The sequence below is a fragment of the Choloepus didactylus genome, chromosome 13 (assembly GCF_015220235.1).
Source record: "Choloepus didactylus isolate mChoDid1 chromosome 13, mChoDid1.pri, whole genome shotgun sequence".
NCBI classification, from domain to species: Eukaryota; Metazoa; Chordata; class Mammalia; order Pilosa; family Megalonychidae; genus Choloepus; species Choloepus didactylus.
The window spans coordinates 90,306,678-90,333,440 of NC_051319.1; the positions used below are offsets into that span (position 1 = coordinate 90,306,678).

Here is a 26,763-nt window from a genome sequence, read left to right on the forward strand (position 1 = left end):
AGGAAACTTCCTCAATATGATAAAGGGCACATATTAAAAACCGACAGCCAGCATAGTAATTAAAGGCGAGAGACTGAAAGCCTTCCTTCTGAGATTAGGAACGAGACAAGGATGCCCACTGTCACCACTATTATTCAACATTGTGCTAGCAGTTCTAGCCAGAGCAATCCAGAAAGACAAAGAAATAAAAGGCATCCAAACTGGAAAGGAAGAAGTAAAACTGTCATTATTTGCAGATGATATGATCTTATATTTGGAAAACCCTGAGAAATTGACAACAGAGCTACTTGAGCTAATAAACAAATTTAGCAAAGTGGTGGGATACAAGATTAACACACATATGTCAGAAATGTTTCTATACACTAGAAATGACCTAACTGAAGAGACACCCAAGAAAAAGGTTCCATTCTCAATAGCAACTAGAAAAAATCAAGTACCTAGGAATAAACTTAACAAAGGATATAAAAGACCTCTACACAGAAAATTACATAATTTTACAAAAGAAATAAAAGGGGACCTAAAGAGATGGAAAGATATTACATGTTCATGGATAGGAAGGCTAAATGTTGTTAAGATGTCAATCCTACCCAAACTGATATACAGATTCAATGCAATTCCAATCAAAATTCCAACAACCTACTTTGCAGACTTGGAAAGGCTACTTACCAAATTTATTTAGAAGGGAAAATGCCTCGAATTGCTAAAAACATTCTAAAAAAGAAAAACAAATTGGGAGGACTTACACTTCCTGACTTTGAAGCTTACTATAAAGCCACAGTAATCAAAACTGTATTGTATTGGAAGATAGACATATTGATCAATGGAATCAAGTTGAGAATTAGGAAACAGACCGCCAGATCTATGGTTGACTGATTTTTGATAAGGCCCCCAAATCTACTGAAATGGGACAGAACAGTCTCTTCAACAAATGGGTCTGGGAGAACTGGATGTCCATAGCCAAAAGAATGAAAGAGGACCCCTACCTCACACCCTAAAACAAAAATTAACTCAAAGTGGATCAAAGACCTCAATATAAGGGAGAGTACCATAAAACTCCCAGAAGAAAATGTAGGGAAACATCTTCAAGACCTAGTATTAGGAGGTCCCTTCTTAGACCTTACATCCAAAGCACAAGCAACAAAAGAAAAGAGAGATAAATGGGAATTCCTCAAAATCAAAAGCTTCTGTATCTCAAAAGAATTTGTCAAAAAGGTGAAGTGGCAGCCAACTCAATGAGAGAAAATATTTGGAAACCATGTATCTGACAAGAGACTGATAATCTTGCATATATAAAGAAATCCTACAACTCAACTACAAGTACAAATAGCCCAATTATAAAATGGGCAAAAGTTATGAAAAGACATTTCTCTGAAGTGGAAATACAAGTGATTAAAAAACACCTGAAAACATGTTGCTCTTCACTAGGTATTAAGGAGATGCAAATCAAGACCACAATCAGATATCATCTCACACTGAGTAGAATGGCTGCCATTAGACAAACATGAAACTACAAATGCTGGGGAGGATGTGAAAAAATTTGAACTCTTATTCGTTGCTGGTGGGACTGTATAATGGTACAACTACTCTGGAGGACAGTTTGGCAGTTCCTCGGAAAACTAGATATTGAGTTACCCTACAATCCAGCAATTTCACTACTGAGTATATACCAAGATCTGAAAGCAGCGACACGAACAGATATTTGCACACCAATGTTCATACAGGCATTGTTCACCATTGCCAAGAGATGGAAACAACCTAAATGTTCTTCAACAGATAAGTGGATAAACAAAATATGGTATATACACATGATGGAATGCTATGTGGCAGTAAGAAGGAAAGAGGTCGTGAAACATATGACATGTATGAACCTTGAAGACATAATGCTGAGTGAAATAAGCCAGACACAAAAGGAGAGATATTGTATGCTACCACTAATGTCAACTCTGTGAAAATGTAAAATAAGTGTCTTGTAACGTGGAAATTAGGGGACCTAGAGATAGTCAGAAGCTAGTGAAGGAAGAACAATAATCTAATATGTACAGATATGATAATGAGGATAATCTTAATAGTATGGGAATAGTCACGTGTAACTACAGCTCATTGTAAGTATCAGTGATGCATTGAAGGTGAACATGTTTGTAAATGGTGTTTAAAGGCATGTAACCCACAGAGTAGCACCACAAACCTAAATAAGCGTTAGCGTGATATATTTATAAGGTATGACACTGGCACAGAGGGTTAACAACAGAGTGGTATGGAAAAACTACCCACTATATATTAATGACTACATTTAATAGAAATATCTTACACAACTCGATACTTAAACTAGGGATGAATAATTTCCAACTGATAAGAGCTCTGGGATGTATTATGTTATGATGATTGTTTAAAGCTGAGAGTGATGACTGTACAACTAAGTGAAGATAATGTAACAGACATTATCTTGGGATAGAATATATATTAAGTGAAGTTAGGAACACACTACTTAATAAATCAAGCCCTCAACTCAAAGCTTGCTCTTGTAAAATTTAGGGTTGTAAATAGGAGGTTGAGCACTCCTATAATTACGCCTAAGAGTCACCTCCAGGGAACCTCTTTCGTTGCTCAGATGTGGACTTTCTCTCTCTAAGCCCAACTTGGCAAATAAATTCATCAACCCCTCCCCCCAGGACATGATTCCCAGGGGAATGAATCTTCCTGGTGATGTGGGACATGATTCCCAGGAATGAGCCTGGCCCTGGCAGTGAACGATTGAAAATGCCTACTTGACCAAAAGGGGAGGAAAAAAGAAAGGTAACAAGTTGAGGTCACAGTGGCTGAGAGATCCCAAATAGAGTTGAGGGGCTATCTTGGAGGTTTCTCTTATGCAGGCTCCAGGTAGACATCTCAAATGGCCACAGTATGCCACACCCTTACCAAATGTAGTCCCCAAATACCTAGGGCCCTACTGATATTCAATAAAAGATGCATTCACTAAGTTTTATCTTTTAGAAACTTAAATCCACCACAGTGTTCCTATAACAGACAAGTCCTAAAATTCAGAGGCAACAGCTTCTTTAAGATCAACTATCAGATGTGGCCCCTTCCCCATACTATCAATACCCCCTTTTAATATGAACAAGGGTACTCCCTTAAGGTAGAGAAAGAGATTAAGTGAGAGGAAGGGGTAGCAACAAACAAGATGAGATTGAACAAAGGTCTATGAATAAAGAAACTTTATATAATTATAGATTTTTTTTGGATGCTGGAGTATTGGAATGGCTGGAAGAAGGTAAATGACATGGTGGAACTATAGCCTATAGCATCTTTTGGGATTTGCTCTATAGCTTCTCACTGAATTGTGCCTTGAAGGTCTTCACCTTTCTGTATATACCTTATATTGCATAATAAGGAACGAACTGAAACTGTGGGACTGTAACCCATAACAATTTTTGAAATTAACTATATGACTGCTTGTTGGCTGTACCTCAAGAGATGACGTCTTTCTATATATGTTATATTTTACAATAATGGAAAGTGCTGAAATTGTGGAACTGTGACCCATGACATACTTTGAAATTTTCTAACTACTTATGAAATCATGTTTTGAAAGTTATCACTGTTATGTATATATGTTAACGTTCACAATTAAAAAAAAGAAAAAAACATTTTTTAATTTTTTTTTAGTTACTGTGCCAGTTTGAATGCATTATGTCCCCCCAAACGCCAGTATCTTTGATGTAATCTTGTGTGGGCAGACCTATCAGTGTTGATTAGATTGTAATTCTTTGAACGATTCCATGGAAATGTGCCCCACCCAACTGTAGGTGATAACTCTGATGAGATAATTTCCATGGAGGTGCGGCCCCACCCATTCAGGGTGGGCCTTGATCAGTGGAGCCATATAAATGACCTGACGGGCAGAGGGAACTTAGTGCAGCTGAGAGTGAACTTTTGAAGAGGAGCTACAGCCAAGAAGGACATTGAAGAGAGCACAGGAGCTGCAGATGACAGACAGTTTGAAGACGCCCATTGAAAGCAGACTCTTGCTCCGGAGAAGCTGAGAGAGGACAAATACCCCAAGTGCAACTAAGAGTGACATTTGTGAGGAACTGCAGCCTAGAGAGGAACATCCTGGGAGAAAGCCATTTTGAAACGAGAACTTTGGAGCAGACTCCAGCCACGTGCCTTCCCAGCTAACAGAGGTTTTCTGGACACCATTGGCCATCCTCCAGTGAAGGTACCCGATTGCTGATGTGTTACCTTGGACACTTTATGGCCTTTAGACTGTAACTGTGTAACCAAATAAACCCCCTTTTATAAAAGCCAATCCATCTCTGGTGTTTTGCATTCCGGCAGCATTAGCAAACTAGAACAGTTAGCTATTACTTTTATTGCATCATATTCCCTGATCCCCTCTTAAAGTCTATCATCTGGAGAACTTCTGTCGAAGCTAGTGAAGCAGGGAGCTCCAAGACTTAGTCCTTCCATCAAAATAGCAACTAAACAGGCAAGAAGTGTCTGAAACAACTGTCCTGGAGATCCAGAGGCCAGGAGAACATTGTACAGCATCCAGAGAAGAGCGGGAGAAAGACGCTGATAAAATACAGTAAAGGACAGTGAACTGCTCTCTCCACAAAGCAGCGGCTGGCACCCATTCCCCAATCTTATGAAGGGGTCCATTCCCTGGCTAGCTCACTGGGGACAAAAAGGGACATAAAAATTCCCCTTCCCAAGAACAAGGGTGGGCATGGCAGATCACTGATCACAGCTTTTGATAAGCAAAATCAGATCACTGGGTCCCAGCTCTGAGCTAGTATTTCAACCCACACCTCTGACAAAGGATGGCAGCCATTGTTTCAACCCCCACCTGGACAAGGACAAGGTTGTTAGAGATTTAAAGATGCAGCACCTACACAGGGCTCCAGGGCATGATTAGCTGAAGACCTGCATTTTTGGGGGAAAACAGGCCAGAAAACCACAGATTTGGGGATCAGTCAAAGAGGCTTTTCACATTCTTCTCGATCCCAGGGCACATTTGGGCTGGTATGCACCCCCTTCATGGGTCCCTGACCCTGTTTTGGCTGGGAAATACTGACTTAGGAAACTCCTCTCCAGGGTGACCATCCTCCCAGAATTTGCCTTCCAGGAAAAAGAAGCTAGAGACAACAAAAGGCATGTAAAACACTAGAGGCAAAACAAAAACAAACAGAACAGATGAAGATTCCTGGAGAAGGAAAGAGGAAAATAAACTTTCTTCTGTAAACAAAAGAATAGCACAAAAAGTGCAATCTTAAAAGTTGTACTGTATATCCAAGGCAAGAATCAGATGAAGAAGAGGTAAAAAAAATCTGATCAGTTAAACATGGGCTATTATAAAGGTACAGAGTAAGGCAGACTAAGCATCAAAGAACAGCCTTAACACAAAGCCAATGAACAATACAACCCTAGACAAGAGAGAAACTGACCTTCAGAGTAAACTCACTGTGCCAGTTTGAATGTATTATGTCCCCCAGAAAAAGCCATATTCTTTCATGCACTCTTGTGGGGCAGACATATTAGTGGGGATTAAGTTGGAATGTATGGATTAGGTTCTTTGCATGGAAATGTGCCCCACCCAACTGTGGGTGATGACTCTAATTGGATAATTTCCATGCAGGTGTTACACCACCCATTCAGGGTGGGGCTAAATTATATCACTGGAGCCATATAAATGAGCTGACAAACAGAAGGAACTCAGTGCAGCTGAGAGTGACATTCTGAAGAGGAGCTACAGCCAAGAGGGACACTTCAAAGAATGCACAGAAGCTGAGAGAGTAGGCTGCAGATGAGAGACAGTCTGAAGACAGCCGTTGAAAAGCAGACTCTTGCTCCGGAGAAGCTAAGAGAGGACAAACACCCCAAGAGCAACTACGAGTGACATTTTTGAGGAACTGCAGCCTAGAGAGGAACGTCCTGGGAGAAAGCCATTTTGAAACCAGAACTTTGGAGCAGATGCCAGCCACATGCCTTCCCAGCTAACAGAGGTTTTCCAGACACCATTGGCCATCCTCCAGTGAAGGTACCCAATTGCTGATGCATTACCTTGGACACTTTATGGCCTTAAGACTGTAACTGTGTAGAGAGGCGGGGCAAGATGGCGGACTGGTGAGCTGTATGTTTTAGTTACTCCTCCAGGAAAGTAGGTAGAAAGCCAGGAACTGCGTGGACTGGACACCACAGAGCAATCTGATTTTGGGCATACTTCATACAACACCCTTGAAAATGTGGAACTGCTGAGATCAGCGAAATCTGTAAGTTTTTGCGGCCAGGGGACCCGCGCCCCTCCCTGCCAGGCTCAGTCCCGTGGGAGGAGGGGCTGTCAGCTCCGGGAAGGAGAAGGGAGAACTGCAGTGGCAGCCCTTATCGGAAACTCATTCTACTGATCCAAACTCCAACCATACATAGACTGAGACCAGACACCAGAGAATCTGAGAGCAGCCAGCCCAGCAGAGAGGAGACAGGCATAGAAAAAAAACAACACGAAAAACTCCAAAATAAAAGCGGAGGATTTTTGGAGTTCTGGTGAACATAGAAAGGGGAAGGGCAGAGCTCAGACCCTGAGGCGCATATGCAAATCCCGAAGAAAAGCTGATCTCTCTGCCCTGTGGACCTTTCCTTAATGGCCCTGGTTGCTTTGTCTCTTAGCATTTCAATAACCCATTAGATCTCTGAGGAGGGCCCTTTTTTTTTTTTTTTTAATCCTTTTTTTCTTTTTCTAAAACAATTACTCTAAGAAGCCCAATACAGAAAGCTTCAAAGACTTGCAATTTGGGCAGGTCAAGTCAAGAGCAGAACTAAGAGAGCTCTGAGACAAAAGGCAATAATCCAGTGGCTGAGAAAATTCACTAAACACCACAACTTCCCAAGAAAAGGGGGGTGTCCGCTCACAGCCATCATCCTGGTGGACAGGAAACACTCCTGCCCATCGCCAGCCCCATAGCCCAGAGCTGCCCCAGACAACCCAGTGTGACAGAAGTGCTTCAAATAACAGGCACACACCACAAAACTGGGCGTGGACATTAGCCTTCCCTGCAACCTCAGCTGATTGTCCCAGAGTTGGGAAGGTAGAGCAGCGTGAATTAACAAAGCCCCATTCAGCCATCATTTCAGCAGACTGGGAGCCTCCCTACACAGCCCAGCAGCCCAGAACTGCCCTGGGGGGACGGCACTCACCTGTGACATAGCACAGTCATCCCTCAACACAGGACCCGGGGTGCACGGCCTGGAAGAGGGGCCTACTTGCAAGTCTCAGGAGCCATACGCCAATACCAAGGACTTGTGGGTCAGTGGCAGAGACAAACTGTGGCAGGACTGAACTGAAGGATTAGACTATTGCAGCAGCTTTAAAACTCTAGGATCACCAGGGAGATTTGATTGTTAGGGCCATCCCCCCCTCCCTGACTGCCCAGAAACACACCCCATATACAGGGCAGGCAACACCAACTACACACACAAGCTTGGTACACCAATTGGACCCCACAAGACTCACTCCCCCACTCAACAAAAAGGCTAAGCAGGGGAGAACTGGCTTGTGGAGAACAGGTGGCTCGTGGACGCCACCTGCTGGTTAGTTAGAGAAAGTGTACTCCACGAAGCTATAGATCTGATAAATTAGAGATAAGGAATTCAATTGGTCTACAAATCCTAAAAGAACCCTATCAAGTTCAGCAAATGCCACGAGGCCAAAAACAACAGAAAATTATAAAGCATATGAAAAAACCAGACGATATGGATAACCCAAGCCCATGCACCCAAATCAAAAGACCAGAAGAGACACAGCACCTAGAGCAGCTACTCAAAGAACTAAAGATGAACAATGAGACCATAGTATGGGATACAAAGGAAATCAAGAAGACCCTAGAAGAGCATAAAGAAGACATAGCAAGACTAAATAAAAAAAAATGGATGATCTTATGGAAATTAAAGAAACTGTTGACCAAATTAAAAAGATTCTGGACACTCATAGTACAAGACTAGAGGAAGTTGAACAACGAATCAGTGACCTGGAAGATGACAGAATGGAAAATGAAAGCATAAAAGAAAGAATAGGGAAAAAAATTGAAAAAATCCAAATGGACCTCAGGGATATGATACATAATATGAAACATCCGAATATAAGAGTCATTGGTGTCCCAGAAGGGGAAGAAAAGGGTAAAGGTCTAGGAAGAGTATTCAAAGAAATTGTTGGGGAAAACTTCCCAAATCTTCTAAACAACATAAATAAACAAATCATAAATGCTCAGCGAACTCCAAATAGAATAAATCCAAATAAACCCACTCCGAGACATATACTGATCACACTGTCAAACACAGAAGAGAAGGAGCAAGTTCTGAAAGCAGCAAGAGAAAAGCAACTCACCACATACAAAGGAAACAGCATAAGACTAAGTAGTGACTACTCAGCAGCCACCATGGAGGCAAGAAGGCAGTGGCACGATATATTTAAAATTCTGAGTGAGAAAAATTTCCAGCCAAGAATACTTTATTCAGCAAAGCTCTCCTTCAAATTTGAGGGAGAGCTTAAATTTTTCACAGACAAACAAATGCTGAGAGAATCTGCTAACAAGAGACCTGCCCTACTGGAGATACTCAAGGGAGCCCTATAGACAGAGAAACAAAGAAAGGACAGAGAGACTTGGAGAAAGGTTCAGTACTAAAGAGATTCGGTATGGATACAATAAAGGATATTAATAGACAGAGGGGAAAAATATGACAAACATAAACCAAAGGATAAGATGGCTGATTCAAGAAATGCCTTCACGGTTATAACGTTGAATGTAAATGGATTAAACTCCCCAATTAAAAGACTGTAACTGTGTAACAAATAAACCCTCTTTATAAAAGCCAATCCCTTTTCTGGTGTTTTGCATTCTGGCAGCATTAGCAAACTAGAACACTCATCAAGATAACCAGATTTCTAGACATCAGCAGAAAATTACAAGGCATTCTAAGAAACAGAAAGATATGACCCAGTAAGAGGAACAAATTAAAACTTCACAGATCACACAGAATTTGGAACAACTAATCAGAGATGTTCAAACAAATCTAAATCAATTCAAGGAGATGAAAGAAAGTACGGCTAAAGAGATAAAGGATATTAAGGAGACACTGGTGAGCATAAAGAAAAATTTGAAAGTATAAAAACAAACACTAATTATGGGAATGAAAGGCGCAAAAGAAAAGTTTAAAAATACACGAGAGGCATACAACAGCAGATTTGAACAGGCTAAAGAAAGAATCAGTGAACTAGAAGAGAGGACAATTGAAATCTTACAGAGAGAAGAATAGAGAGAGAAAAGAATGGGAAAACCTGAGCAATGCCTCAGGGATTTGAATGAAAGCACAAAGCACACAAACATATGCATCATGGGTATCCCAGAAGGAGAACAGAAGGGAGGGGGCAGAAAGAATATTTCAGGAAATAATGGCCAAAAATTTCCCAACTCTTATGAAAGACATAAATACACATGTCCAAGAAGCACAGTACTCCGAAGAGAATCCTAACAGACCTACTCCAAAACACATACTAATTAGAATGCCAAATGTCAAAGATAGAGAATTCTAAAAGCACCAAGAGAAAAGTGATCTGTCACATACAAGGGATGAGCAATAAGACTAAAGTGCCAATTTCTCTTCAGAAACCATGGAGGTGAGAAGGCAGTGGTATGATATACCTAACGTGCTAAAAGAGAAAAACTGCCAGCCCAAACTCTTTATAGGGCAAAACTGTCCTTCAAAAATGAGGGAGAGCTTAAAATATTTACAGATAAATAGAAACTGAGTTCCTCAACAAGAGACCTGCCCTACAAGAAATACTAAAGGGAGTCCTGCATGCTTAAAGGAAAAGACAGGAAAGAGTGGGTTGGAGTAATGTGAAGAAATGAAGATTATCAGTAAGGGTAACTAAAAGGGTAAAAAGATAAGAAATATAAATACCAAATGGATAAAATGGCTGAAGTACTGCCTTTACAGTAATAATATGGAATGTTAATGGATTAAACTCCCCAATCAAAAGACAAAGATTGGAAAAATAGATTTTTAAAAAAAAGCATGATCTAACTATGCTGTTTACAAGAGACTCACCTTAGACTCAAAGACACAAATAGGTTGAAAATGAAAGACTGGAAAAAGATATTCCAGCAAATAATAACCAAAAGAGAGCTGGGATAGCTATACTAATATCAGACAAAATAGATTTTAAATGGCAAAACTGTTGTAAGAGACAAAGAAGGACACTGCATATTAATAAAAGGGCCAATCAACCAAAAATACATGTGGCAAACACTGGCAAACCTGAAGGGAGAAACAGACATCTCCACAGTAATAGTTGGAGACTTCAATACACCACTCTCATCAATAGATACAACATCTAAATAAATGATCAATAAGGAAAAAGAGATCTTGAATAGTATGTAAATGAACTAGACCTAACCAACACATACAGAACACTGCACTCCAAAACAGCAGGATTTTTCTCAAGTGCGCATGGATCTTTTTTCAGGATAGACTACAAGTTGGGTCACAGAACAAATATCAAAAACTTTAAAATGATTTATATCATACAAAGCACTTTCTCTGATCATTATGGAATGAAGCTGGAAATCAACAAGAGACAGAGAACAGGAAAATTCACAAATATATTGAAGCTAAATGGCACACTCTTAAACAATCAGTAGGTCAAAGAAGAAATTGCAAGACAAATCAGTAAATATCTTGAGACAAATGAAAACAAGAAAACAACATATCAAAACTTATGGGACACAGTGAAGGCAGTGCTGAGAGGGAAATGTATAGCCCTAAAAGCTTACATTAAAAAAGAAGACGTAAAAGCAAAGTCCTAACTGCATACCTGGAGCACCTAGAAAAAAGTACAGCAAACTAATCCCAAAGCAAGCAGAAGGAAACAAATAACAAAGACTAGAGGAGAAATAAATGAAATTGAGAAGAAAAAAAAAAGAGAGAGAGAGAGATTAACAAAACCAAAAGTTGGTTCTCTGAGATGATTAATAAAATTTTCAAACCCTTAGCTAGACTGACAAAGGAAAAGAGAAGATGCAAATAAAATCAGATATGAGGGCAGACATTACTACTGATCCCACAGAACTAAAAAGGATCATAAGAGAATACCATGAAAACCTGTATACAAACAAATTAGACAACTTAGATAAAATGGAAAAATACCCTTAAACACACGAAAAAACCTACACTGACTCTAAAAGAAACAGAAGACCTCAACAGACCAATTGCAAGTAAAAAGATTGAATCAGTCATCAAAAACCTCCCAACAACCTGACCCCCAGGCTGTAAATCTCCCTGGCAATGCAGGATATGACTCCCGGAGATGAATCTGGACCCGGAATCATGGTATCGAGAGCATCTTCTTAACCAAAAGGGGGGTGCAAAATGAAATGAAATAAAGTTTCAGTGGCAGAGATTTCAAATGGAGTTGAGACGTCACTCTGGTGGACATTTCTACACACTATGTAGATAACCCTTTTTAGGTTTTAATGTATTGGAACAGCTACAAGTAAATTCCTGAAACTATCAAACTGCAACCCAGTAGCCTTGACTCTTAAAGACAATTGTATAAAAATGTAATTTACAAGGGGTGACTGTGATTGTGAAAACCTTGTGGATTGCACTCCCTTTATCCAGTGTATGGATGGATGAGTAGAAAAATGGGGACAAAAACTAAATGAAAAATAGGGTAGGATGGGGGGGGGTGATTTGGGTGTTCTTTTTTACTTTTATTTTTTATTCTTATTCTGATTCTTTCTGATGTACGGAAAATGTTCAAAAATAGACTGGGGTGATGAATGGTACCATGAACAGTTGATTGTACACCATGGAAGATTGTATGGTATGTGAATATAACTCAGTAAAAATGAATTTAAAACAAACAAACAAACAAAAAACCTCCCAACAAAGTGAATCAGACATCAAAAATTCCTCAAAAACCTCCCAACAAAGAAAAGCCCAGGACCAGATGGCTTCACAGGTGAATTCCACCAATAATTCCAAGAAAAATTAGTACCTATCCTGCTTAAACTCTTCCAAAAAATTGAAGAGGAGGGAACACTAAACTCATTTTTGAAGGCGAACATCATCCTAATACTAATGCCAGATAAGGATACTACAAAAAAAGAAAATTACAGACTAATTTCTCTTATGAATATAGATGCAAAAATCTTCAACAAAATACTTGCAAATCAAATCCAAGAGCACATCAAAAGAATTATCACCATGATCAAATAGATTTTATCGTAGATAAGCAAAGGTGGTTCAACACAAGAAAATCAATTAATGTAACACACTACATTAACAAAACAAAGTGGAAAAACCACATGATCATCTCAGTTGATGCAGAGAAGACATGAAAAATCCAGGCATCCTTTCTTGATAAAAACACTTTGAAAATAGGAATAGAAGGAAACTTCCTAAACATGATAAGCGGCATATATGAAAAACTCGCAGCTAACATCGTACTCAATGGTGAAAAAAATGAAAGTCTTCCCCCAAAGATATGGAACAATACAACATGTTCACTGTCACCACTGTTACTCACCATTGTGCTGGAAGTTCTGGTCAGAGCAGTTAGGCAAGAAAAAGAAATAAAAGGCATCCAAGTTGGAAAGCAAGAAGTAAATATTCACTATTTGCAGATGACATGGTCCCATATAGAGAAAGTACCAAAAACTCTACAACAAAGATACCAGAGCTAGATAAACAAGCTCAGCAAAGTGGCGAGATACAAGATCAACATGAAAAAATTAGTACTGTTTCTGTACACTAGTGATAAGCAATCTGAGGAGGAAATCAAGACAAAAATTTCATTCACAATAGCAACTAAAAGAATCAAATATCCCAGAATAAATTTAACCAAGGATTTAAAGGACTTGTACACAGAAATTGTGCTGGTTTGGATTTGTTACGTACCCCAGAAAAGACTATGTTCTTTTAATCCAATCTTGTGGGGGCAGACCTATTGTGGGTAGAACCTTTTGATTAGCTGTTTCCATGGAAATGTGACCCACCCAATTCAAGGGGAAGATGGGTACAGTCCTTTAAAAGAGACGGAAATGCCCTAGGAGAAGCAAGCAAGGACCCAGAAGAGCTGAGGCAGAAATCCAGAGACATTTTGGAGAAAGCCACTGAAACCAGAAGCTAAACCTGGGAGAGAAGGTTCAGCAGAGCCAACCATGTGCCTTTTCATGTGACAGAGGAACCCCAGATGCCATTGGCCTTTCCTCAGAGAAGATATCTACCACTTGATGCTTTAATTTGGACATTTTCATGGCCTTAGAGCTGTAAATTTGCAACCTAATAAATCCCCATTGAAAAAGCCAGTTCATTTCTGTATATTGCATTCCTGCAGCTTTAGCAAACTGAAACAGAAATCTACAAAGCATTACCAAAAGAAATCAAAGAAGACCTAAATAAATGGAAGGACATTAGTGCTCATGGACTGGAAGACTAAAATATCATTAAGATGTCAATTCTACCCAAATTGATTTATAGATTCAATGCAATTCTAATCAAAATTCTAATAGCCTACTTTGTAGAAACAGAAAAGACAATTATCAAATCAATTTGGAAGGGTAAGGAGACCCAAATAGCCAGAAACAACTTGAAAAAAGAGGAATGAAGTGGAGAACTCACAATTCCCAAATTTAAAGCATATTACAAAGCTACAGTGGGTAAAACAGCATAGTACTGGCATAAGATACATTGACCAATGGAATCAAATTGAGAGTTCAGAAACAGACCCTCACATCTATTGACAATTGATATCTGACAAGGCTGCTGAGTCCACTCAACTGGGACAGTATAGTCTCTTCAATAAATTATGCTAGGAGAACTGGATATCCACAGGCAAAAGAATGAAAGATGACCCCAATCTTGCCCCTTATACAAAAATTAACTCAAAATGGATCAAAGACCTATATATAAAAACCAGGACCATAAAACTCTTAGAAGAAAATGTAGGAAAGCTTCTTCAAGTTCTTGTGGTAGCAAGCACTGAGGACTACTAATTTAGTAAGCCAAACCCTTGATCTTGGGGCTTGACCTAATGAAGCTTGTTACTGCAAAGGAGAGGCTAAGCTTACTTATAGTTTTACCCAAGAGTCTCCCCCAGAGAACCTCTTTTGTTGCTCAGATGTGGCCTCTCTCCTCTAAGCCCACTTGGCAGGTAAATTCGCTGCCTTCCCCCCTATGTGGGATATGACTCCCAGGAATGTAAATCTCCCTGGCAACACAGGACATGACTCCAAGGATGAGCCTGGACCTGGAATCACGAGACTGATAAAGTCTTCTTAACCAAAAGGGGGAAGCGAAATAAAACAAAATAAAGTTTCAGTGGCTGAGAGATTTCAGACGGAGTCGAGAGGTCATTCTGGGGGTATTCTTATGTGCTACAGAGATAGCATTTTTAGTTTTTAGTGTATTGGAATAGTAGAAGGAAATACCTGAAATGTTGAACTGCCAACACAGTAACCTTGATTCTTGAAGACGACTGTGTAACTATGTCGCCTACACAGTGTGACTATGTGATTGTGAACACCTTGTGGCTCACACTCCCTTTATCCAGTGTATGGACAGATGAGTAGAAAAATGAGGACAAAAATTAAATGAAAAATAGGATGAGAGTGGGGGATGGGATGTTTTAGGTGTTCTTCTTTACTTTTATTTTTATTCCTATTTTTATTTTTTTGGAGTAATGAAACTGTTCCAAAATTGTGGTGATGAATGCACAACTATATGATGGTATTGTAATTATATCTCAATAAAACTGAATTTAAAAAAAGAAAAAAGAAAAAAATATCTTGTGGAAGGCAATAATTTCTTAGACTTTACACCTAAAGCACAAGAACAACAACAAAAATACATAAATGGGGCCTTATCAAAATTTAAAACATTTATGCATCAAAGGAATTTGTCATGAAACTGAAAAAGCCTACTCAATGTGAAAAATATTTATAAAGAAATCCTACAATTCAACAATAAAAAGAAAAACAACCCAATTAAAAAATGGGCAAGACTTGATTAGATACTTCTCCAAGGAGGAAATACAAATTTCTAAAAAGCACATGAAAAAATGGTGAACATCACTAGCAATTAGGGAAATGCAAATCAAAACTACAATGAGATATCATTTCACACCCACTAGAATAGCCTCTATAGGAAAAAAAAAAAAAGAAAACTACAAGTGTTAGAGAGGATGTGGAGAAATAGGAACACTCTCATTGTTGACTGGAATGTAAAATGGCACAGCCACTGTGGAAGACAGTCTGGAGGTTCCTCAGGAAGCTAAGTATGGAATTACCATATGATCCGGCAACCCTGTTACTAAGTATATACCCAGAAGAAGTGAAAGCAGGGACTCAGATATTTGCACACCAATATCATAGAGGCCTTATTCACAATTGCCAAAAGATGGAAATAACCCAAGTGTCCATCAAGCAATGAACAGATAAACAAAATGTGGTATATACATATAATGAAACCTTATTTAGCCATGAAAAGGAATGAAGTCCTCATGCATGCAACAACATGGATCAACCTTGAGGACATCATGTTGAATGAAATAAGCCAGACACAAAAGGACAAATATTGTTTGAGCCCACTGTTATGGACTAATTATAATAAGCAAACTCAAGAGTTAGAATCTAGAATGTAGGTTACCGGAGATAGAGTAGAGTTACAAGAATGGGGTGTTGATACTTAACTTGTACAGAATTTCTAGGTAGGTTGATGATAAAGGTGTGGAAATGGATGGTGGAGATGATAGCACATTACTGTGAATATTATTAACAGTACTGAAATATAGAGGTGAATGTGGTTAAAAAGAGAAACTTTAGGATGTATATATTAACAGAATAAAAATTTAAAATAATACAAAGGACGGTATAACACAGTGAACCCCGCTGTAGAAGATGAACTATGTTAATAGTACAAGTATAAGAATGTTCTTTAATGAATCATAACAAATGTATATTAATACAAGGTGTTAAAAATACAGTAGTATATGCGGAAAAAAAACACCTAATGTAAATTATGGATTCTAGAGAGTATGATTTTAATAATCTTTCATCAATTGTAACAGAGGTAATTACTGTCAAAAAAAAATAGTCCAATTATTTTTTTAAAATGCTGTCATCACAACCCTTTTTAGGGTCTAAAGAATTGGGGTAGCTGGTGGTGGATACCTGAAACTATCCAACTACAACCCAGAACCCATGAATCTCGAAGACAATTGTATAAAAATGTAGCTTATGAGGAGTGACAATGGGATTGGGAAAACCGTAAGGACCACACTCCACTTTGTCTAGTTTATGGATGGATGAGTAGAAAAATAGGGGAAGGAAACAAACAGACAAAGGTACCCAGTGTTCTTTTTTACTTCAATTGCTCTTTTTCACTTTAATTATTATTCTTGTTATTTTTGGGTGTGTGCTAATGAAGGTGTCAGGGATTGATTTAGGTGATGAATGTACAACTATGTAATGGTACTGTGAACAATCGAATGTATGATTTGTTTTGTATGACTGCGTGGTATGTGAATATATCTCAATAAAATGAAGATAAAAAAAAAAAATGCTGTCATCAGTTGAAAGAAATGTTCCACACCAATGCAAGGTGTTGGGGGTAAGGTGGTATATGGGTAACCTGCATTTTATGCATGATTGTTTTGTAAACTCACCACTTCTCTAATTAAAAAACAAAAACATCAGCTGGCCTTACAAAATGTTAAAGCTTGATGCATCTGGGTATGTGGGGGAATAGTAGTATGCTGGAATTCTCTGTATGGGGTTTGTATTATTTTTTTAACTCTCTTGTAAGTTTAAAAGTATTTTTTTAAGTATTTCAAAATAAAAAGTTTTTTTTTTAAAGTCTATGATCTATAATAAAAAGGATTAAAATTCTGAAAAGTTCTACAAAATAAATACTCTAATATGAAGAAAATATTATTTGCTGTTTACAAGTTGATTACAAAACCAAAAATAATTCTGCATCCATGATATTCTTTGTCTATTGTGTCTCACACATTTTACTACTGGTACTTTTCCTTTGGAAAGAGTTAGAAAACTTTCCTTATGGGAGGGTGTTTGCAAAAGAAATTTCCCAATTACTTTACAATTGGAAATAGCACAATGATTAAGGAATGGGTTCCAGAGTGGGACCAAATGGATTTAAATTCTGCTTCTACTTCTTACTAGATCTAATGCCTTATTTTCCACATCAGTAAAATGGGGATAATAACAGCACCTACTTTCATAGGGTTGTTCTGATGAAAAATTACATAAAACACTTAATGCCTGGTACAGTTTAAGCAATCAATACATTTTAGCTGTTATTATCTTTGCTATTTGTTCTTTCTTAAAGGGAACTCTTCCTGGAATCTTCCAATAACTATCTTTAATGTCAGCCCAGTAGAATGACAGTATGAAACACAACTATATTCAGAGGGCAAGAAGTGGATAAAGTGAAGCGAAACAACAATACTTACAGGAAATATTACCAGTTTCCTTATAAATAACTTATTAAAAAAATGTGTTAGTGTCTTCTACACTGAAAAGCCTATTCCCATTAATATTAAACAAAATAAGAACCAGCAAATTCCACACTGGCTCAAGTTGTGGTGAGGAGAGATGGGGAGACACTGAGCAGCTTGGAACTAAAGAAAAAGCACTAGACCAGGAACCAGAAGACCTGGGTTTTCCTGGAAAGCAGTATGGCATAATGACCGAGAAAAAGTCTACCTGTTTGAGTTCTAATCCACTTCCATCATGTACTAGCTATGGGACCTTGGATCTATGAAACTCTCTAAGCCTCTGTTTCTTCATTTCTAAACTGAAGATATTAAGAGTGCCTATCTCAACTAGATTATTGTGCAGATTTAATGAGACAATGCAAATAAAATGCTAAACACAGAGCGCAACACATGGGAAATGTTAGCCATTGTTATTATTAGTCCTAATTCTGCTACTTACTAAAACACAGAATCGTTGAACACAGAATCATTGATTGTGAGGGCTGAAAGAGGCCTGGAAAAGCTAATATCTAATCCAGGCCTTTTCTGCTAAAGTGGAGAAACCTGAGACCTAGGGAAATGTCATGCCTTGCCAGAGATGCAGCAAGCTGATGGTAGAGCCAAAACTAGGAACCAGGTTTTCAGTCCAACACTTCAGTGCTTCCTCCACTGTCCTGGACTATTTTCTGCACACACAAAAAAACGTCTTTTGAAAACTGCAGGGTGCTCTACGAAACTAAATTATACCACTTGATACTCCAGATATTTAACCTTGTAGGATGAGATTTCCCCAAAAGTAAAATGAAGATAATAATCCTGCTTCACACTCTTTTCTTGAGGTTTTCAGTTCCTGGATCATTGTCATTCTCTCCAATACTATGTTTCTCATGATTTTGGTGATTTCAGTAACCACATAATCATTTCAGTATACACATCCATGATCCTTCCAGAATTCTACCTCCAATAATTCTTCAACTCCACTGGGACCTATTGATCCTGGCCCCTTTTGCATTAATCTTTACACAACCAGGTCTTCACTTCCCTTCCATAAAGCTCCAGGTCCATCTGTATAATCACTCCTTTGCCCCTCTCTTTTTTCATCATTATTGCATGGCAAAACTCCAACCCTCCTATCCAACTGCTCTGCTCCTTTATCCAGGCAGCTGAAAGTGGCAAGAGAAAAACACCACTGCCCCAACTGGTTTCAAGAAATTCATGACCATTAACCTTAAACAATGTTCAATACTACTACTAATTTCTGAAATCGTCATTCCTTCTTCTAGATCAGTCCATCTCAAACTTTAATGTGCATACTGTCCAATATGGTAGCCACTAGCCACATGTAGCTATTTAATTTTTAACTAATTAAAATTAAATTAAATTAAATATTCAGTCCCTCAGTTGTACTAGCCAAATTTCAAGTGCTCAATAGTCACATATGGTTAGTAGCTACCAAATTAGACTGTGCACATATAGAACATCTCCATCACTACAGAATGTTCTATTAGATGGCACTGTCCTACACAATTGTTCCATACCTTCTCCTTTCTCTTCACACCTTCAACACCTCTCTCCAATCCTTAGGCTTAGCTGATAAGCTTGCTTTCTGTATCACTGAGAAAACAGAAGTGACCAGAAAATAACTTCCACAAGTTCCACCATCATATCTACTTACCCACAGAGGCATCTGTTATCTATATACTCCACCTTAGTTCCTAGATGAGCAGCCTGGGGTCCTATTTAACTCCTTCACAGATACACTAGATCCGATACCTTCTATTCTACAAAGGAACATCACTACAGCAATTGTCCCCTCTCTCTGCTGCATCATCCCTTTCTACTGGATAATTCCCAAGAGTAGGCTAGCATTGTGTAATTTCTCCTACCATGAATTTTTTAAAAAAAGAAAGTCTCTCTTTTAACCTTCATCTATTGCCCCATTCCTCTTCTCTCCTTTACAGCAGAATTCTTCCAAAGAGTTATACACTTTATCTCCAGTCCCACTCTTTCTATTCTTTCTGGAACCCACTTTTTGCCCCTACCATTTTTCAGAGACTGTTCAAATGACTTCCATGTTTCTAAATACAACAGTCAATTCTCATTCTTCATTCATCAATTTGATCTATCAATAGCATATGACACTCTTTCTTCCTTTAAACACTTTGTTTACCTGGTTTCCAGGATATCACATTCTCCTCTCCCCCTAGTCCTTCTTATTCAGTTGCCTCTGCTGGGTATTCCTCATCTCAGTCCTTGGATCTCTTGTATCATCTAATACATACCTTAGTGATCTCATTCAGTCCTATCTGTTTTAAATATCATCAATATTCACCTCTAGACCACATCTTTCCTCTGATCTCCAGATTCATAGATCTAAAATACTTAGCACTCCTCCTGGAATGTCTAATAAACATCTCAAGCTTAACATGCCCACAAAAAGAACCTCTGATCTTATACACACCCCAACCAAACCCAGCTCCTCCCCCAGCTTTCCAAACTATCAACATTCAATTCATCAGCAAATTTTGTTGGCTCTACCTTCCAACAACCACCCCCCATCACTTCATTATTTTCAGCCTGGCCCAAGACCCCATCCTCTCACAAATGTTCACTCAGAGCTACTAAGTGATGTCTGCTTTCACCGCTAACCACACCAGCACCACCATTAGTCTATTCTCAACACAGCAGCCACAATGATAATTTTAAAGTAATCAGGACCTGTCATTTCTCTACTCAAAACCTTCCAAAGGCTTCCAGACCCATTCAGAGTTGACATCAATGTTCTTACAGTGACCTGCAAGGTCTTACATGGTCTACACACGCACACTCACACACACACACACACACACACACACATGCACGAGCACACTCCCCCTGGATCAGTGTCCTTTGGGCCACACAACCTTCTTTGCTTTTTTATGTACACTATTGCCTCTGCCTGTAAATGCCTTGTCCCATATGGTTGCATGGCTTGCTCCCTTACCTCCTTTGCCTTTCTTGACCACCCTTTGTTAAAATCGCAACTCTACTCCCATCACACACTCCCTAGACACCCTTCTTGCTCTATTTGTTTCCCGTAGCACTCGGTATCTGACATACTAAATTTTTCACCATATATTTTAGTATGCACACACAAACAGCACACACGTAAACCCATGAAAGCAGAGATTTTTGTCTGTTTTATTGGGAGGTGCTCAATTATTGTTTGTTGAATGAAGAAATCAATGTTACAAGCTCCTCTCTCTCCACTACTGTTTTTAAAACGCCAGTGAAAGAAGACAGATGACATGGAAGTAGTCTATCAAGTTAAAGACAGTTACTGGCTCAACAGCTAGCAAGAAAAAGCACCACCAACAGGTCAGCCACGCCTTAGCGTGACCGGGGGGGGGGGGGTGGCGTCTAGCATCCTCTTCATAAAGGACTTATTTTTCCCCCGGCAGACAGCGGCTGCCACACGGTAAGGTCCTAGAATTAGGTAGAGACAGGCCACCATGGTTCTAGAGCCCGGCCACAGCGGACTTTTTCCTGCCCTAACTTACCGCCATGGCGCCGCCAGCAGACGTACAAACCCACCACAGTAACCTCGGCGAACCTCCTCAATGAGGTAGTCACAATCTCTCCCCTCCCTCTTCGTGCAACCAGGCGCTCACGACACTAAAGCACACACTTTACACCCACGCAGGCACTCGCCGGTTCCCTTCTAACTACAGCAAGGGAAGCGTGCTGCCCACCGGGAATTGTAGTTCCCGGACCACTACAGCCAACGTCTAACAGGCGTCAAATGACTGTAATTCCCAGAGGACAGCGGGCTACCGGAAGTCGACCCTAAAGGCTCATTCAAAGGTGAAACCGGTAGTGACGCCCCGGGCATGTTGAACTACAAAGTCCATGATGCAATTCGGAAGAGTATCCTTTTGCAAGCGCGCCCCGGCGAAGGTGGGGTTTCCAGGCCTTCAACCTTTTCACCCTGTGGAGTTGGGTGTTTGTCAGGGTGCGTAGAGTTTATTATTCACCAGTGACTGGAGGTGCTAATTATGGCTTTCTACCGCGCACAGATATTCATTACTGCCGGTGGCATTTAATAGCATTTAAACATTTTATACCCATTAATTAACAATCTTCATTTTTAAGCGAGGAACTCGTAACCTCCTTTCCACCACGTCCCAGTGCCGGGCTCAGACCATTAGACTGCTACCATCCGCGGCTGCGCTGCCGGATGCGATAGCCACCAGCCAAATGCGGCCATTTAAAGTTAAATTAATTAGAATTATATAAAATTAAAAATTCAGTTCATAAGTCCTACTAGCCACATTTCAAGAGCTCAGTAATCCATATGGCTAGAGACTACTGTATTGGACGTGCAGAATAGAAAATTTTCATCATTGCCGAAGGTTCTATTGAACAGCGTTGATCCTAGGCTTTTTCACTCTGGTGGTCAGGTTAGTTACTCTCACATGCGTGCTTGATTAATTCAGTAAACGTTCTTTGAGCATCTACAATGCACTCTAAGGGGGGCGGGACCCCAGCCCAGCCACAAGTGTTTCTTCTTAAAAGAGTTCCGGAATTTTTGAAAAAAACAACAAAAAACAGGTATTTCGACTTTTTTTTAACAACTACTACTTTGAAATACAAGTTTAAAAATGGCCTAGCACATTGCCAGGCACGTGGTATGGGCTCAGTAAATACTTGTTGGATCAAAGGAAGGAAGTTAATAAGGAACCTTAGGCTATAGAGAACTTACCAGTGGCTCTCCTATCTCTGAGCTCTTACACATGCAAATGCTATCCGTTATCTTCCATACCCTCTCCCTTTGGCTACTAACCCTTTAGACCTGATTTCCTGACAGGCCAAGTATGGGCCAAAAGTCCCTCCTAGACATTCCCTGAAGCACCTCCTTCCTGACCACTCCCCCCTTTGGAGAATTTATTTCATTGAATTCCAATTGCCTGTTTTATTTATCTCTAGACTGTTAACTCCAGGATAGCAGAGACTGTGTCTTTTGTTCATTGGTACCTAGTTCAGTGTCTTACACATAGTAAGTGCCTTGTAAATATATATTGAATGAATGAATCCTCATCCACCACTACTCATAATTATGGTTATACGCTCCTGTTCCTTTTCTGCCCTAACCAGTACTATTGGTCAACTTTGATACATCAGCTTTCAATCCACATTGATAATAAAAATTACCCATACAAATATTTATTGAGCACCACCTATGAACCTGACATAGAGTTAGGAAATAGTAGGGAACAAAAAAGACATGGTCGCTACCCTCATGGAGTTTATAGTCTAAGGAATGGGAGAAATTAAGAAGAAAATAAACAATTATGTGCTTACAAATTATGAAAAACCTAACTCCATGTCTCCAACTTCGTACTTTTCAATTTACCTATTTAAATAGAAAGATTCCTTTTTTAAAGGATCATTTGGATTCAGCATTCATTTAATAAATATTTATGTAGCTTCTACTATGTACAAAGCTAGATGCTGGAGATAGATCACTTGAACAAGTCAGGTACAGTCATCTCCTTCATAGAGTTAATAGTCTAATGGGAGAGCAGAAATTAAAGCAATGGGAGGCCATCAAAGTGGTTTTTTTAATGCAGTTTTATTGAGATATAGTCACACATCATAAATCCATCCAAAGTGTACAGTGGCTCACAGTATCATCATATAGTTGTGCATTCAACACCACAATCTTAGAACATTTTCTTTACTCTAAAAAAGAAAAAGAAAAAAGAAAACCCAAATATCTCATACCCTTTATCCTCACTTATTATTGTTTTTTTTAACAGTTCTATTCATACACCATACAATCCATTCCAAGCGCACAATCAATGGCTCCCAGCACAATCACACAGCTATGCATTCCCACCATGGTCAACATGAGAACACTCCCATTTCTTCTGAATAAAAAAGTCCCATACCCTTTATATCCCCCATTATCAACACACAGCTTTGGTATAGTGCCCTTGCCACCACCAATGCAAGACCACCACAAGGTCACTGTCAACCACAGATCCTAATTTATACCAATTGTACTTCTTCCCATATACCACCCCATCACCAACATCTTGCAACTGTGATGTATGTCCACTCTAGTTTTCTAAAATTTATACAGTTAACCACCATCACTGTCCACTCTAGGCTTTGCCAAGTCACACAGTCCCAGTCTCCATCTTCCAGCTCTCCCACTGGCGACATACACAAGCCCAGCCTTCCTCCAACCACACTCACATACAGCCTTGTTAATTACACTTATGGTATTGTGCCACCACCACACAGCATTGTGCTGTCCATCTCTGAACCCTCACAACCAACCTTACTGAATATTCTGTACTTCTTAAGCATCAGTTGCCCAATCTCTGCCCTCTTTCTATCCCCTGACAACCTATGAATGTATCCCTTCAACTTTTAACTCTCAGCATTTGCTCATTATAATTAGTTCATATTAGTGAGACCATACAATATGTGTCCCTTTGCCCCTGGTCCATTTTGCTCAATACAGTGTCCTTAAGGTTCATTCATGTTGTGGCACGCCCCATGACTCTACTCCTTTCTGCACCTGCACAGTACACCATCGTATGCACACAGCACCACTTGCCCCTCCACTAATCAGTTGCCAGACCCTTGGCAATCCACTGGCAATCACGAACAATGCCCCCATATACATCAGTGTGCAAATGTCTATTCGTGTCTCTGCCCTCAGTCCTTCTGAGCACATAACTAGCAACATGATTGCTATCAAAGTGTTTTAAGTGAGGAAGAGACATGGTCCTATTTGTGTTTTATAAAGATCATTAGAACATTTTGAAGAAGGATTGGAAAAGAACAAAAGTGGAAGCAGGAGTCTATTGCAGTTGTCCATGGGCGGGGTGATGGTGGCTTGATTATGGTGGTGACAGTCAAGATGGAGAAAGGTAACCAGATTCAAGAAATATTTAGAAAATAAAATTTATTTCAGCTCAGTAATATAGTTTTTTAATTGGGAATTTTTGATTCTTTGTAAGGCCATGTGGAGGGAACACTGTCTAGGTAAATGAAATTAGAAAGGTGGCATAGTGGATAAGAGCTCAGGCTTGGAATCATACAAAACCATTTCATCATTTACAAGCTGTGTGACCTCAGGCTATTCAATTAACCACTCTGTAAAATAAGAATAATAATAGTAAATATCTCATAGGATTGCTATGAGGATTAAAGACATAATATAAACAGGCGTTGTATATAGTAAGCACTTAAAAATGTCAGCTATGGGAAAGGCTTTCCTGTGCCCCCATGGCCTAACTGAGCTGGTTAACACCAGATAATGATGTGGTATACCTTCTTCAACTGTCAAACCATATCACACTCATTCTTCAAAACTCCAAAACAGAACTCACTTCCTCCTTGGTTTTATTCCCAAACATACACCACTGGTCACTCTGCTCTATTCAGTAATTCGTCAGCATTTCTAAATTTAGATCCATAAAGCTATAATTATTTCTGGCTTGTCTCTGAGTCCCTTTGTATTTGTTTGTTATGTATATTTAACTAATCCCCCCACCTTTAGATGGCAAGGTCCTCCAAAGAGGGGCTTGTGGGCAATTTTCTTGATACTTCTGTTCCTCAAACATACGGCACTTAGACACCTTTATTAGCCACCTTTTGTTTTTAAATGATTTCTTTCCCACATTAGTGTTCTACCTTTATACTTCCTGAAGGGTGACCAGATTTTTTTTTTCTTAATGATACAAGTAAAGAATACAAAGAGAAAAAGGAAGAATTCTTCTAGGACTTGGGGACTTAGTTGATGATGGGGTTGTTCTGCAATTTCTGACAAATTTAATGGGTCAGCAGACGAAGCCGTATGTGCAGTGGTTGTGTTCATTGGCTTTGGAGTCAGGTGCCTGGATCTGAACTGAAGCTTTGTCCCATACTAACTCTGTATCTTTAGACAAGTTCCTTCAACCCTGGGAGCCTATGGGTCCTCATGGGTAAAATGTGGATAATGATAATACCCACCTCTTAGGCTTGCGTTGAGAATAAAACGAGATGCACCATGCAAGGTGATTAGCTCAATGCCTGGCATATGGTAAGCGCTCAAGAACATTAAGCTAGAAAGAAAGAAGAAGAGAGTAATAAGGGAAGGCTGGGAAGAAGGGAGGAAAGAAAAAGAAAAAACAGTGGAGAATACTGGAAACTGGTTTGCTCACTTCATTGAATTCTAAATCTGATTGCCATGAGCTAGGAACAAGTAGCCATATTAATTAGAAAGACTGCCATTCAAATTTAGACAAATGTAACCAAATTAGAGAAGTTCTGCTTCTCAGGTAACAAAAATTTGTGAAATTCCTATTATCTAGATTTTTTCTAAATTGGTGGTATTTGTAATTAGAAATCATCCACTCATTCATTCATGCTACACCATTCCAGACTCAGGATCCACAAGCTTCAGTCTGACTTCTCATCAGTATTCCCCAGAGCATCATCAATCATGTCGTGGGTTCCTGGGAATGTGACACTTGAGTCATCAAAACACTGCCTGTGGTTCCTAAATGTTCTACTCAAATTGTCACCACCATTACCATCACCATTGTGGTGCAGTCCAAGGACTCCATTAGAAACATATAATGAAGAAAGGAATGAAGGAGGCAAGGAAGGAGGATAAGAAGAAAGAAAGGAAGGGAAAAATGAAAACAAAGAAACAGGGAAAAATACCCAATCACATATTACTGAGTTTGCAATCTCAATGATATATTGAGGATATATATATTTGTTGTTTGTTTTATGCATTTATGATTTTTAAGAATCCTATCTCTACTATATCAATGAAATTAGACTGGTTTAAACTATATGAATTGGAGGCATAACAAGGATCATACCCCTTTTATTTTGTTTTTGTATTAGTCAGACTCCCAATATCTTATTAGCCAGAAATCTAGTATCTTCCTCTAGATGCTATTTCACATAGTATCTAAGAGCTTATAATCTGGTATCAGACTGCCTGACTTTTGTTTTATTTTTTTTTAGAGAAGTTGTGGATTTACAGAAAAATCATGCATCAAAAACAGGGTTCCCTTATACCACTACCCTATTAGTAACATCTTGAATTGGTGTGGTACATTTGGTACAATTGATGAAAATAATTGTACTATTAACTATAGTCTATGGTTTAACTTAGTGTTCACTGTGTTGTGTAGTTCCTTAGATTTTTTTTTTAATTT

General features: G+C 39.1%; 1 protein-coding gene across 1 annotated transcript in view; it reads right to left on the reverse strand.

Annotated features, from left to right (window-relative positions):
- The window catches only part of LARS1 (leucyl-tRNA synthetase 1), a 119,722-nt gene extending 98,477 nt beyond the window's left edge, over positions 1-21,245 (reverse strand). Inside the window, exon 1 of the mRNA XM_037801711.1 lies at positions 21,094-21,245. Within this exon, the coding sequence (XP_037657639.1) occupies positions 21,094-21,099 (6 nt within the window). The 5' untranslated portion in view covers positions 21,100-21,245. The remainder of the gene's footprint in view (positions 1-21,093) is intronic.
- Between the last annotated feature and the right edge of the window lie 5,518 nt (positions 21,246-26,763).